The sequence below is a fragment of the Tursiops truncatus genome, chromosome 10 (assembly GCF_011762595.2).
Source record: "Tursiops truncatus isolate mTurTru1 chromosome 10, mTurTru1.mat.Y, whole genome shotgun sequence".
NCBI classification, from domain to species: domain Eukaryota; kingdom Metazoa; phylum Chordata; class Mammalia; order Artiodactyla; family Delphinidae; genus Tursiops; species Tursiops truncatus.
The window spans coordinates 100,884,011-100,898,777 of NC_047043.1; the positions used below are offsets into that span (position 1 = coordinate 100,884,011).

Here is a 14,767-nt window from a genome sequence, read left to right on the forward strand (position 1 = left end):
AGCAATGGTATTAGAACTGTTCAGAATGAACACAGAGCTAAAGGCCATCATTATAATGAATGGATTAGAGCGAATTAAATTTTCTATATCCCTGCAAAACAACTGACCCCAAAGTATCTGAAGCCTGTGCTTCCTTGTAACAGCTATTTTTCATTACTGAAGACATGACTTAGTACAAAAAGAAAAGTCCAAACTGTGAGCTTTCAGTCCTCCACATTCCCCTGTTTAATATGGCATTTTGCACTATATACATTAATGAAAATCTGAAACAAACAGAAAGAACTTTAGTCAAACTCCCCTTCCTCCTCCAGCTTTATTGGATAGTTTAAAATTACATTTCTATTTTCTAGGACTTCAGTTGCTTTTTCCATCTGACTTTTAAAAACTGATTACAGCAAATGAAACACAGTTGTCTAAGTGATATAGTATACAAAAATAACATCTTGATTTCTGTGAAAATGCATTTCTCTGCAATTCCTGAATAGCTCCAAATTACGCTAGCTCTGAGCATAGATGTTTACTCTGGGTTTTAGATTTAGTCTTTGAAAAAATGTGTTCTACACCTTTGCCATCGCCATCTGTTTACCCAGCATCAACGCTGCGGGGAAGTTGTTCCTGTTCAGGCTTTTATCCCAAGTTTTCTCGCACAGCCGTTAACACGCATGTTTGGTTTTTATTTTGTTTACTCCCAGTCAACTGTATGTCCTATGTAGGGCCTGATACAGATGTTACTTGATGTTATTTAACAGCTACTGAGGTCAGACAATCCAAGGCAGTCATTACGCTAAAATTAAAGTTATTTATGGAAGAGCTCATGGACACTTCCAGGATTGGTTTTTACCTCCTACATGGGAACATATTCGAGAAACCCAGAATGGGCTTACTGGTCTGACTCAACTCTTCCCATTCATCAATCCCTATTCACCAGTGGCGCGGAAAGGGGGTTCTTTAACAAAGCATTATACGTAACACCTCTACCAAACTAAACATAAACTTTTTTTTGTAGTTAAATGCAGGAAGTCGGTTTTTTTCCACCCCTTTCCTCCTTTTACACGGCAAGTAAAGCTCACTGGCCTGGGAGTAGCCTCTATCTGCCAACCTTTGGCCAGTGAAGAGGATTCAATCAGAAAAGGAGGGGCGACAGAGGACAGTAATTAAGCCGTGGCCTCGATCGTGCACTCCCGTGCAAGGTGCCCTGACTCGCCACAGCGGTAACAGTTGACTTCACTCGTCTTGCTGCAGTTGATGGCTACATGACCAGTCTCGCCACACCTAAAGAAAGGAAAGTAGAACAACTTCATAATAGCGCTCAGAAAATGCCCAACTGGACTAAAGCAATAGTTGCTGCAGAACAAAAAGCAACAATAAACCAGTACAGTTTTGTTTTCAGGACAGTAAGTCTTATTATCCCCTAAACTAAGACCAAAAAGGAGGAATTTGATAGCGAAGCTACCCAATTGTGCAGCCTAAGGCATAAAACCAAAACCTTTGCCATAAGAGTCCAACCAACACCACAACCAAAACACTGGCCAATGTTTTATACTTTCACACAAATTAACCCCTAAGATTTGTTATATACATATCAAAACTTATATAAAATTTTACACTTTCACGTGTACATATTATTATATGTCACAGACAGGCAGAGTCTTCTGGTTTCATGACAAAAGATTTGTGTGTATGAATTACACGGTTTTCTACAAAGTGTCTGAAAACCCCAAATTATTATAACAGAACTTTTTTTTTTGGTGGGGGGGGGGCCCACCCTGCACAGTAGGCGGAATCTTAGTTCCCTGACCAGGGACCAGACCCATGCCCCCTGAAGTGGAGGCACGCACGGAGTCCTGACCACTGGACCGTCAGCAAAGTCCCAACATTCTTATTTTGAGACCATTAAAAATTCCAAAGTTGTGCTGCGTGCCGCCCAGCTGCTATAATCCACCAGGCATCACGGTAGGACACTGCCCAAGGCAGACAGTTGGGCTACGCAGGCCGAAAACCTTTCCTACGGTCGCAGCCACCTCAGGGAATGTACTACCGCCAAGGCCCTCCCATTTACAGCCAACTCACTCTCCAGGAGCCCCTGCAATGAGCTCTCCGCCAGCAGCACGCCAGCAACTCACCTATAGCACTTCACTTTGGTGCAGTCTTTCTGAATGTGTCCGAACTCTCCGCAAGAATAGCACTTCTGCTCGTCTGCGTGGTCACAGTCGCGGGCCAGGTGGCCGGGTTTGCCGCAGTTGTAGCAGCACTGCTCTCGCTCCCGCTTGGGCTCCTTGCAGTCCTTGGCAATGTGACCTCCCCGGCCGCAGTTATAGCAGGCTTCAACAATAAGGAAAAGAAGCAGACCAAGACTATAAAACCTTACAGACGCCGCTACATGTCAAACCACACAGCACACACCCTCAGAGGTGGAAAATGTCTTCCAATGCAGTAGAGCGTGCTCGCACGGAGAGGAAGTGTTAAATGCTTACCATCCTCCTGCAGATCACAATCCTTGGCAAGGTGACCAGACTCACCACAGCGGTAACAGATGTCTGGAAGCGATGAGGAAACAAACTGGAAACCTATTTTGGGCAGAAACAAAAAGAATTTGGCTAATTAGACCAGTCTTGATACTTACGAATACTGAAGTACTTCGAAATTTTTTATTCGACAAAAATACCTCTATCCGAGGTAAAACCACCTCTGCCACGGCTTCTCATTCCACGACCACGGCCCCCACCAGTGGGGCATTCCCGGGCCCAGTGGCCAGATCGTCCACACTTGAAGCATTCATTACTGCTCATGGCTGCAGCCAGATCTTCAAAACATTAAAAATGACAACATTAAACCACTTGAAATTACTTTTAGCTTTTATTCCCCGTTTAGTGTATTTCTGGATAATTATTCTGAAGAAAAAAAATATATTTTTTCTAACCAAAATATTGGTTAGAAAAACAATCACGTAACTATATATGTAGGCATTATATATCTATTATGAGATATATTAAAAGTGAAAAACACATTGAAAACATATATTTTCATAAAACTTGTGATCTTTACAATCATTAAGATTATGCATACATGTTAATCCAATTATTAATGAGATGACGGGACTTACAGGGTTAGTATCCATGAATATCCATTATTAGAAATAATTAGTAATACCTCATTCCAGGTCCAACTTAATGGACATTTTCATGGTTACAAGCCAGTAAACTTTACTGTGGGCAACTGGAAGTCATTTACTGGTTATAAAATTGGAATAACCCAGTGGAGCTGTAGTATGGATTCTGGGAGTGGACGAAGAAACATTCTCCTCTGCGCCCTTAGCACCTAACACAGTGCCTAATTAAACTGCAGCACTACGTGGTGATTCAGTATTTAGAGCAGACACGTTAGAAGAAATGCAGGCAATTTTGTCTCTAGATGGCAGGGTATGTTAAAAATATTAGAAAAAAGACAAAGAGGAACACCAAAGTAAAATGCCAGTAACACTGGGACCATTTTTTCCCTCTTCTATTCTCCCATTTCCAAATTTTTCTGTAATTTTACATTTAAAACAAGGTTACTTGGAATTTCATAGTAGACTCCTTTATTGGGTATTGTTTCAAAATAAAAGCAAAACTCCAACTAAAGCAAATGCATTTTATACTTCTTATGTAACAACCTAAAAATAAGCACGGGCTATTTCTAGAATAGAATAGAATGGAATGGAATAGAACAGAATGGAATGTTGCAGGACAAAGTCCCAGTAAAGTGGACTTTAAAAAACAAACTAGTTAAAAACAATGTAACCTTTACATTTCCACACTTCCATAGCTAAACAGTTTTACCCTTAATTCCAGTGTCAAACAATGGTAAACAAAGTTTTTAAAACACGTTGTAGAGAAATCTAGTGACTAAAAATTATGCTCAAGTTTCAAGTCTCCATCATCAAATATTGAAAAGAACTCATTACCTATCCCAACTCTCTGCAATCAGAGCCAGGATAAATCTTCAGAGGAATCTTTCTACCAACTCTTGCCACTTGCCATATAAACTTATTATCAAAAGGGGGTAGGGGAAAGTGCCTGAATGCGTAATGCACATTTCTAGTCAGATGAAACCAGTCAGCGAAGATTAAAAACGTATTCTTGCAAAATTACATTTGCCTTCTTATACGGGTGCTGGCATTCTACGTTATGTGGAGGGCTGGTTTCCACCAGAGAGAATACTCATGATTAAAAAACGAATGGCACATAAAATGATCACAGAAAAATGCAGCTTACGGTATGTCATCCTCCCCTCAACCCCATTTTCATTTTGCATCTTCTGTTTACTCGGGACCAATTTGAGCACATTAACTCTTGGTCCCAAGGAGTTCTTTGCACAAACGATCACTTCCTTTCACAAGGTAATCCAGGCAATTTGACAAGTTCTGAGTATTTTATAATTTTTTTATTTCAATAAGATACTTATCTTTTAGAAATATGACAACCCAATATTCAATATGCATTGTCAAAGATAAAGAAATGATAGCTCCGGGCAACCTCCCTTTTAGACTGCTGCTTTAAAAGGACCTCTTGTTTCATAATGGTAAAGTACAAAGGAAATATGTTACAATGAATCATCAGATGTTTGTCAGTGTATTGAATAAAGACAGCAGTTAAAATTTTACGTTTACTTTTAGCCTACAAATATTAGTTTAAAAAATTTAGCTACTCAAGAACTGATAAGCTAAGTGTGGATTTTCCATGAACTGTTTCTCTCTTTGGCCAAGCCGACCTCAATCAGCTGGTCTACATTTACTCCTTTATGACAGAGAGCTCTTTAGTAACATTAACCCAACTGATTCCCACTATGTTTTTAAGGCACACTACTGATCCTGGTACTCATCTTACATACAAATGTCCTTAGTTCTAAGGTCTTTAGAGAATGGCACGCTATTATTCCTTAGGAAAATTAGAGGCGGTAAGACAAAGCTGCAAACCTATCATGGCTCCCTGACTCCCACTGCTCTTGGCTGCGAGTGTGCAGCACTGCCCTGCCCTGCCCCCGCCTCTCCCGCTTGTCACAACCTTTTGCAGCCTTCCAGGGCCAACTCTATAAAAGAACCTGACCACACCACCCAGCCTGGAGCTATCCTTAATCCCTAGTAAGACCCAGGGCACTCTGCACTACCATTTTGCTTTTTATCATATTCCTTCAGAGCAGACACCAAGTAATTCACCTTTGAATCATAATATCCCATACAATTATCCTTTTAATAGCAGTATAACAGTATTTTTAACCGCTGGGTTGTTGTTGTTGGTTTTTTTTTTGGGGGGGGCACCAATAGTCATTTGCTGAATGAAACCAATTGTGCTTCTGGTACAGACCAGATCCAATCCAGAAAGTACTGACAATAAAACACCTGAATTCTTGCTATCACAAGAGGTGCTGCACCATTAATTTAAAGTAGTGATGCTATGAATTCCCTGGCGGTCCAGTGGTTAGGACTCAGCGCTTTCACTGCCGGGGCCCGGGTTCGAACTAAGATCTCACAAGCCGTGTAGCATCGCCCCAAAAAAAAAAAAAAAAAAAAGTTAACGATGTATTTTCAACTACATACTCAATAAGGATTGAGTACAATCACTCTAAATTCAGTATGTATTTCAGATTGTCTAGTAAAATCCCCACATGTAACTGAGAAATTTTTACTCCTGGTCACTAAAATCAGCAACTGAGCCAGGACCCCTAATTTGCCATCCAGAGTCTCAGCAACATTTTATGGAATGCTACAAAACATATATACGAATTTAAAAAACAAATACCGTATTTTCACTGTTGCCAGGCAGTAGGAGAGCATATTTTTCTTCCTTTTGCTGCTAAAAATCATTTCTGTATCTACACCCATGTATCCTCACACAGTATAAAAAGACTTGGGGACTATAGGGCTAACCACTTAACCGAGCTTAACCACTTGCTGCGTTACCTCAAGACACCTGACCCCTCTCCTGTCTTGAGGAAGATAAAACTGATCTGTAACGAGATTACTACCAGGTGCCTTGTGCTTAACAGGTGCTCAATTTTAAAAAACGTATGGATATATGTACACTGCTCACATTTATTCCTGCCTTTCCACTCTTCTCCCAGTTAAGTTGGATTGTAGACAGATAGATGAGCACTCAGTTCAGGGAATTCCCTGGTGGCCTAGTGGTTAGGATTCCGGGCATCCATCCTGCAAGCCGCACGACACAGCCAAAACAAACAAACAAACAAAACCAACCTACACAGCAGGCTTGAAATGGGCCCAACTCTGCTTATACTCAAGCTTCCCATCTCATAAAATCTACTTCCTGAGGGGAATGGATTAGAGGTAAGACAAGAAAAAGGGTGAATTCCTAATGACTTCACATTTTCAACAACAGAAATCAGGATCTGTTTCCATTTCGATTGCTGTGTATTGAATTTTCACTGACATAAATCACATGTAGAGATGTGGTAGGAGCACAAGGCATGCCAGGCAGCAGGAGGAGTAAGGCAGTCAAGATACGGTTTGCAAAGACGCACTTGTGAGGCCGTGTAAGCCAAGCTATGAGGCCTCTTTTTTACAGATACTGCACTCGTCTAGGCTTTAAGGCTTAAATCCTGGAATCGGTACCAAAACGCAAATGGTAATACAAATGTCTTCGTGAATGTAATTCTGCCATATTTTTGACACTAAGAACAAAGCCAGTAAACTACTTAAAACTTAACGGCATACGGTCGTTCCGACGACTAAGAGACCATGACTCTATAAATACATTTAAAATAAGTAGCAACAGGCAAGGCGCGTGCCATAAAGCAGTTGATAAGGATCGGGTTGGATTGTTTTCCTAACACAGCCACATCGACTCACATTTGCTGTGTCTCCAGTCACCTTCCCCAAACTCAGGGTTACCCGACTCATCCACGTTGACCTAAACTGCACTGAGACCACAGTGGAGCTTCTGCCCCTTGAATGCACTCACCCATTTTTACACCCTAATAAGTTGGTTCAGAGTTCCAACATGGTACTGAAACACTTCCAACTGTTGAAGTAAAGATAAACCACAAATAGAATGGAAGGAAGCAAGTTATACTGTGCACTACCTGCGTTCTGGCCAGAATACTGTAGAACAGAGTACAGTCCTGGGAGCAATGCTACTCACACCCATTTCTGCCTGCTCTGAAGGGTTTTAATCAGTAGCTGAATACCTACTGTAAGTCAAGGATTGATAAACACATTATCTGTAATCCCTACAACCTTGCTAGTCATGTATTCTTGTCCCCATTTTACAATAAAGAAACTGAGCATCTGAGACCAAATGACTTCCCAAAGCTATACAACTACTGGGTTGGCCACAAAGTTCGCTCGGGTTTTCCCATAACATCTTATTTCTAGAACTTTTTGGCTAGCCCTACAGAAAGTTCTACACTTGATCTTAGCCAAAAGGCCGAGAAGCGATTCAGAAAGTTCTAGAGTCAGGATTTCAACAGTTGGCTCCAAGTCCTCTGCAGAGGCTTTTGTTAGGTTTAAGTGATACTGTACATGAAAATGCTATCAGAAAAGCACACCAATTTAGAGAAGTCAAAATAAAACTAGAATCGATACGTTTCTAAAAATCCACACCCATGAATGAATTTAAAGCCACTTTAGATTTTAACCTTTTTCCTGAGGCAGAACTTAGGAGTGTCACCACAGACCAAAGACTGGCAACCTGACTTCACTAGTTAACACCCTCATCTGCAATTATGGAGCAACTCCAGGTGACCACCATACTGCACTCTGTCCTGATTAACACAGCCCATCCACTCACAACGTGAATGCTGGTAGCCACAAGCTCCATTTTATTATTCCAGCAGTTTTTTACAACATGAAAACGGTGTACACTTTACTGTGAACCTCTCAACAGCATGCCCTTACTGCAGCAGCATCTGACACTGCCAGAATAAGAGTTCTATTAAATGAGACAGTACAGAAAGAGTGTTCTCCACAGAGCAGGCCAGGATGCCTTGGCATCAGTCTTCTGCTCTCCACTTACTGTCAGAAGGCTAGGAAGAGGAAAGAAGCCAGCAATTCTTAAAAGAAACTCTCACTCCTGCAAGGGGAAGAAAAAAAAAAAAGCAAAATCTCTCTTGTGGTCAAGCATTTAGACAACAGACCAATCATTCCAATTAGTCAAACTGTGGTTCTACTGCCTTTAAGTACCCATCTTAAGCCTCCATTTAGGTACCACAGACTTCAATTAGGTTTTAAGAAAGGTAAAAAGAATCCAATCACAAAACTGTATTACAAAACTCACTTATAATACCTTAAAAAAGATAGCATTCGGCCTGTTCCAGATGTTCAAATACAAGTGTAATAAATGCCCCTTAAGTTTTCCACTGATTTGGCTCAAAATATTTTAAAGAGACTGCACGTATGAAATACCTAGCTTATCAATATGAAAAGGAATGTGGACCTTTGGTTGCTGAGAAAAACATACCCAATTTATCTGTGACATATTAGATAAGTACATAAATATATACTGTTAGCTTTTTTCAAATACTGTTGCCAAGAGGTGCGATTTGGAAAAATTTTAAGTCCTTAATTCAGCCCTTGGGAACCTAATAAATTATTCCTTTTATATTCCAGTACAGAGAGCTCCTTGTAGACAAGAATCAGGCTCAACAAACTAAAAACAGCGTGAAACTATGTACAAGGCACTTTGTAGGTGTTTGATTAAGCCTCCATCACAGTAATTTTTAAGAAGCATTTGAAAATAACTGCTTTGCAGAGGGGAAAAAAAAAGCCTAAGAGGTAGGAACTTCTTTTCACCCATCTCTTTAGAACCTCAAAACCTTACACTCAACTTATAGGGCTTGAGCAAACGAATAACAAAATTCTTAATTTAAATTAAAGTTAATTCACTGATGCAGAAATTAACTGGTTATGTTTCTCTCCCCAAACTGCGTCAAACAATAGGAAAAAGGGAAAAACCTGTTTTTAAAAGCTTGTCATTTGGGGGTACAAGATGAGAACGTAAATTAATCCTCCTGAAAAGAAAAAAAAACTAATCCCGACTCTTGGCTTCTTTACCCTACCCTTTCTGTGGATCCTTCTGAATAATGCCTGAAACACACTATCTGAAGTCACAGATGAAAACTGAGCAATGTTTTCTTTTCCTAAGACCCCTAAAACCAGATGTAGTCACTTCCTTTGGAAGTGCCCTGTGGCTGCGGCCATGTGGTTAACATGTGGCAACAAGCACAAGCTTTACCCATAATAAAATCAACACCCAAACCCAAATGTGGGCCATTATGCCATTCTAAAATAGGTTTTCACGTTTGGAAAATCCAAATGGAGGTTGGCTAATTAATTTTCTCGCCTCGTTTTTAGATTAAACTGTATTCGTTTCACCTGTCCAAGAGATGATGCAAAGGTTACTACTGCTGCCATGATTTTGGAAGTTTGACAAATTCATGCTTTTTTCTGATAACGGGGTTTTCCAAAAGCCTCCGTAACTTAAATTAGTGTTGACTCAAGAAAATTGGGCCTTATCTGCCCCTTCCCGAACTGCACCGTAAAACAAGTAACTTAGCATGTCAATGACGATAAAAATTCAAGAAGCGAGAAGCTATCGGGAAGTAGGCAGAGCGAGTCCCGAAGCCACACGGGCCTTCCGGCGGGGTGTCCCCCCACCCTAAACGGAGGACTTCTCCAAGGCCCCAGCTAAGCCCACACAGCCCCTGGCACATGGCCCGCGCCAGGCCCAGCCCCCGTGCCCCCCGCTGCTCCAGGGCCCTCCCCCACACACGGCCCCCTCCTCGCACGTTCCCGCCAAATCCACCCCCGCCCTACGTTCCGCGACCCCGGAGCCCCCGCCTCGGCCCCAAGGACGCGCGGCCTCGTCCGCGGCGAGGCTGCGGCCTGGGACCGGCGGCCCGATTGCGGCGGCCCCGCGTCCCGGGCAGCAGGCAGGGCGGGAGGGCGGCCGGCCGCGGGGCGCAGTCCGGGGCCGGGCGGTGGCGGCCCGTTTCCCGCCTGACGCAGCAGCGGCGCAGGCCGGAGTGCGGCCGCCATCGCCGCCTCCCTGCTCCCGACCCTTCGCCCGCGGCCCCCGCACCGCGGCCCCCGGCATGCTCGCGGCCTCACCTTCGGCGTCGGAGGGGCCCGCAGCGGCGGAGACTCGGACGCAGGCCGAGAAGGCGGCTCGCGAGGCAGCGGCTGTTTATTTTCAGGGTCCTCGCCTGCGCCACACGCGGGTCTGCACACGGCCCCACACACGCCGTTGCGCACGGCTCTCCTCCGCCTCGCCCACGCAGCCAATCAGCGCGCGGGGCTCAGCCGTCCAATTAGGGCCGCCTGTGGGGAGGGCCGCCCCGCCCGACGCGCCGCGTCGGGCGGGGCTCTTCCCCTGAGCGCGCGGCCCTTCCCGCCGTGCCCCGCGTGAGGCCTTCCCGCCCCGAGAGCCGGCTTCTCTGGATCGGGGATGTCGGCATCCTGGCTCAGCGACCGTTCTGGCAGCAGCGCCGAGGGGCGCCGAGATGGGGTCTCAGGGAGGCGGCTGTGGTGCGCGTGGGGCCGGGAGGACTCCTCCCGGTGGCGGGCTCCGGAAAGCGTGTGCCCGCGGACCCTGCAGGAGCCCGGCCCCACTTCCGGGGCCTCTCGGTTTGGGGAAGTCGGACTGCCCAGTCACGCAGGTGGCCGTGGCTGCGTGGGCCTGAGATTCGTTTGGGTTTTTCTGCGGCCCAGGCAGAGCCCCGGAGGCCTCGCAGCTCCCACTTGCAGGACTGATAACACCCCCTTTCAAATAAAAGTCCCTCACTGGGGAGCGGGCGGGGGTGGAAGGACGGCCCGCGACCTCGGTCCCAACACCCTTGTCACCGGAGGAGCATGTGATGAGTGACGTTCCCTGCGACAGGAGGGCCACCCGGCCTGGGCTGTCACGGTCCCGAAAAGCCTTTAGATTTTCTCCAAAAGACATTGTATATATAGCATAGATATTCTGTCATGGAGGAGTAAAGTCAAACTATTCAGCGGTAAACTCAGAAGTTACAGAATTTTGTGTCCCATTTGGGAATGGCCTTTATTAAAAACATAAAATTAAAAAAAAAGTAAGAGTCCCCAGTCTCTTGAGCCCTAAAAGGCCCTAAAATCACTTCAGTCTCATACTAAACTTGGCGTGCTCTTGAGGTTAGTCTGCGGCCCATGTTGGCTGATGCATGCCAGGAGTGTATTTTTCATTCTTTTAATGACTTACACTTGGAAAGTAAGCGCTCCTATCTTTTGTTATTAAGATGTTAAAACTGGGGTGATCAGACCTTGTTTGCAGCGTTAGTTCCGCAGGTGGCTGTGTAGACTTGAGCTATTCATTTGCCCCCGGTTTCACCTCATTTGAATCCTAGTCGCAAGGCTGTATGGCTTCTTAAATCATGTTGTGAGGAGGTAGTATAGCAGAGTGGTTAAGAGCTCAGATGCTGAGAGTCAGGGTTAAACCTGATTCAAATCACTTAATTATTGTAAAGCATTTAGCAGACTGTGTTCAACGTAGTGCTCAAGAGAGGGTAGCAATTATCAGAGTGGATGGACTATTTTAAGGGCCAATGATTTTTTTTTTAACTGTTGTTAATCAAGGCAATTTAAAGTCAAAATATTTTAAAATTAAGTATGAAAAGTCCCCATTTCCAATAAGACTGAGTTGCCTGGCACTTTATGCATTAAGTTACAACATGAGAGTGACCAATAATAAAATGGTATTTTGTGCTTACATAGTTTTACTACCAAGAAGCTTATACAGCTTCATGGACTTCCCCTCCCTAACTGCTGAATCTTTATAATATCTTGAGGTAAGGCGTAGTGTGGTAATTGCAGACACAACTAGTGATTTCCTAAGCCCTAACAGTGAGTCAGTGCAACACAAGAGTCTATGTAGGAAGTCCAGCCTGGGTGCCTCCACGCCACACCAGGAGGATGAATTAAAATTGTCGTAGGAACCATAAATTAATATTTTCTGACTTGATTTTTGTTTACCATTCCAACCACAGTGCTACATAAAATATCTGCTATTCATTATAGACGCAGGGACTGAATGTTCCTAATATTTAAAAAAACACTTTAAAAAAAAAAAGGTGGGTGGGGCTTCCCTGGTGGCGCAGTGGTTGAGAGTCCACCTGCCGATGCAGGGGACACGGGTTCGTGCCCCAGTCCAGGAAGATCCCACATGCCGCGGAGCAGCTGGGCCCGTGAGCCATGGCCGCTGAGCCTGTGCGTCCAGAGCCTGTGCTCCGCAATGGGAGAGGCCACAGCAGTGAGAGGCCTGCATACCGCAAAAAAATAAAAATAAAAAAATAATAATAAAATAAGGTGGGTGTGAAATAAAGATATTAGACATAATGTTCTTCTATAGGTTTAAAAGACTTAAGTAGAGGAATGGAAACATAATGCGGTCTTTGCTGTTTGGCTCTGGGAGGAACAGCTAATGGCTTTTCTCTACCTGGCGTCCAGCTTTCCGCAATGACTACTCTCGACCTGGCGTCCAGCTTTCCGTAATGACTATTATTAATAGAGCCAGTCTGGTAATGAGGCATTCTGACTGACCCAGAGAAGGTCTGGGATGGAGCTGAACTACAGTGACTCGTGTTGCGTGGATATGTGCCTCGGTACACCTGTTTCACTAGCGATGTTTGAAAATAAAGGGAAAAGGCCACCCCACTCAAAAGATAAGCTGCCAAGTGTATTTGAAGGAAGAGGCTCCTATTATGTTTCCCTCCCCTGGAGATGTATTTTATCCCCTCCTGCCCTCCAATGTTCAGTCTAACCCAGGGTATTGTGCGCAGCATTGCAGGGGTTACAAAGGTGAGTCAAGACACAGACCATGCCCTTGAAGATCTTGCAGGATGACACAGGCCAAAAGAAGTATTCAGTGTCCTCAAAGGACCAGCTAAAATGCTGTGATTCAGCATGATTCAGGATTCTTTCAAATGAGTGCCAGTTGAGCAGCAATATCTGCCGACTCCTAATTTCTGCCTAAAAGGCCTGACTGTCCAGCACAGGCCTTAGATCGTGCTGTTAAATGGAGATGATACCGTGTATATCCTTCTAAACCCTTCCATGCCAACAGGGAAATAGTCTCTGACTTTGCTTGGAAAGTATGCAACTAAGGTTAAGGAGGATAAATTGTTTCCACCTCTCATGTCGGCTTCTAAAGCAGAAACATAGCTTACTAAGCTAAATCCTGAAATAGGAAGCAGTTATACAGTACTAATAATAGCTAATAGGTGGGCTTCCCTGGTGGCGCAGTGGTTGAGAATCTGCCTGCCAATGCAGGGGACACGGGTTCAAGCCCTGGTCTGGGAAGATCCCACATGCCGCGGAGCAACTAGGCCCGTGAGCCACAACTACTGAGCCTGTGCATCTGGAGCCTGTGCTCCGCAATAAGAGCGGTGCGGTAGTGAGAGGCCTGTGCACTGTGATGAAGAGTGGGCCCTGCTTGCCGCGACTAGAGAAAGCCCTTGCACAGAAACGAAGACCCAACACAGCCAAAACTAAATAAATAAATAATAAAAATAAAGGAATTCCCTTAAAAAAAAATAGCTAATAGGTAATATAGAGAGAGTTCTTGTTACAGTGCCTGGCATAAAGTAATTACTATAAAGTATTATCCATCATTATTGTTATTATCATTATTTACTGAGTGCTTACTATACACCAGGCATTGTTTATAACCTCTTTGTAAGTTTTCACAAAACCCCTATGAGATAAGTACTTTTATTATCCCTATGGGGAAATAGGTCCAGAGAATTTAAGTAATCTGCCCAAGGTCAGACAGTAAATAAATGACTGGGCAGTCTTCAAACAAGGGCGGCTGAAGTGCTTCACACAAAGCTTCCAGCCTCCCAGTAGTTATTGAGACTGAATCCTGCAATTTCCCATTGACTCCTTAAAGTGACAGAGTGGGGAAGGATAGCTGATGACAAGGAAAGTATGAAACACTGACTAATCATTTAGTGAGCTTTCCATTGGTTGGCTTCCTCCTCTGTGACCTTATGTTGAAACTATCTCTACTTCTGCAAACTAACTGGTAAAAGAAAAACTTTATCTGCAAATAGTTTAAAAGTTTCAAAATAAAACCACCCATCTTTTTTTTATTAATAGAAAAGTAGATGCATTCATTTTAAAAAAGTACTTTCAGGACTTCCCCGGTGGTCCAGTGGTTAAGACTCCGTGCTCCTAATGCAGGGGGCCCGGGTTCGATCCCTGGTCAGGGAATTAGATCCTACATGCCGCAACTAAAAGATCCCGCATGCCACAACTAACAGCCCGCATGCCGCAATGAAGATCCCTCGTGTTGCAACTAAGACCCAGTGCAGCCAAATAAATAAATATATATATATATATGTTTTAAAGTAATTTCATGTCAAGCATCTACTTTATTTAAACTTTGAAATAGTAGTGAATAGCAAGATAATGGTGTGTTTAAATTGTTCCCAAAGAGTATTTTACAAGATGCCTTACGTTGTGTTTTGAGAGAGCATTATACAGTGTAAAATTGGATCATGTAGCTCTCATAATCTATAAACATAATGTAATTGATTTTTAAAGATTAAATTTTAAAAGAACTATTATATAATTGGGTGAATTAGGATCTAAAACCTAGAAGGACATTTAGTCTAATCTCATAGTATTTAGTCTCATTTTAGTTTCATTTTAAATTTAAATTTAAAGAAGACCTATAGAGTTGCACAGAGTTCCTGCAAGTGCTAAAAAGAACTGATGTTTCTTCAGCCATAAAACAGAAAGAAATAATGCCATTTGCAG

The 14,767-nt window shown here is 43.5% G+C and overlaps 1 protein-coding gene across 5 annotated transcripts in view; it reads right to left on the reverse strand.

Moving 5' to 3' along the window:
• Nucleotides 1–201: 201 nt before the first annotated feature.
• CNBP (CCHC-type zinc finger nucleic acid binding protein) overlaps nt 202–14,767 on the reverse strand; it is a 48,758-nt gene continuing 34,192 nt past the window's right edge. Inside the window, exons 1-5 of one of the 5 annotated variants that reach the window (XM_019947283.2) lie at nt 10,103–10,260; nt 2,687–2,803; nt 2,475–2,567; nt 2,124–2,325; nt 202–1,272 (exon numbers count right to left, since the gene is read on the reverse strand). In XM_019947283.2, the coding sequence (XP_019802842.1) occupies nt 1,155–1,272; nt 2,124–2,325; nt 2,475–2,567; nt 2,687–2,789 (516 nt within the window). In that variant the 5' untranslated portion in view covers nt 2,790–2,803; nt 10,103–10,260 and the 3' untranslated portion in view covers nt 202–1,154. Of the gene's footprint in view, nt 1,273–2,123; nt 2,326–2,474; nt 2,568–2,665; nt 2,804–10,102; nt 10,261–14,767 lie in introns of those variants that run through there. The other 4 variants (XM_004313043.3, XM_004313042.3, XM_019947282.2 and 1 more) reach the window with 4 other exon arrangements.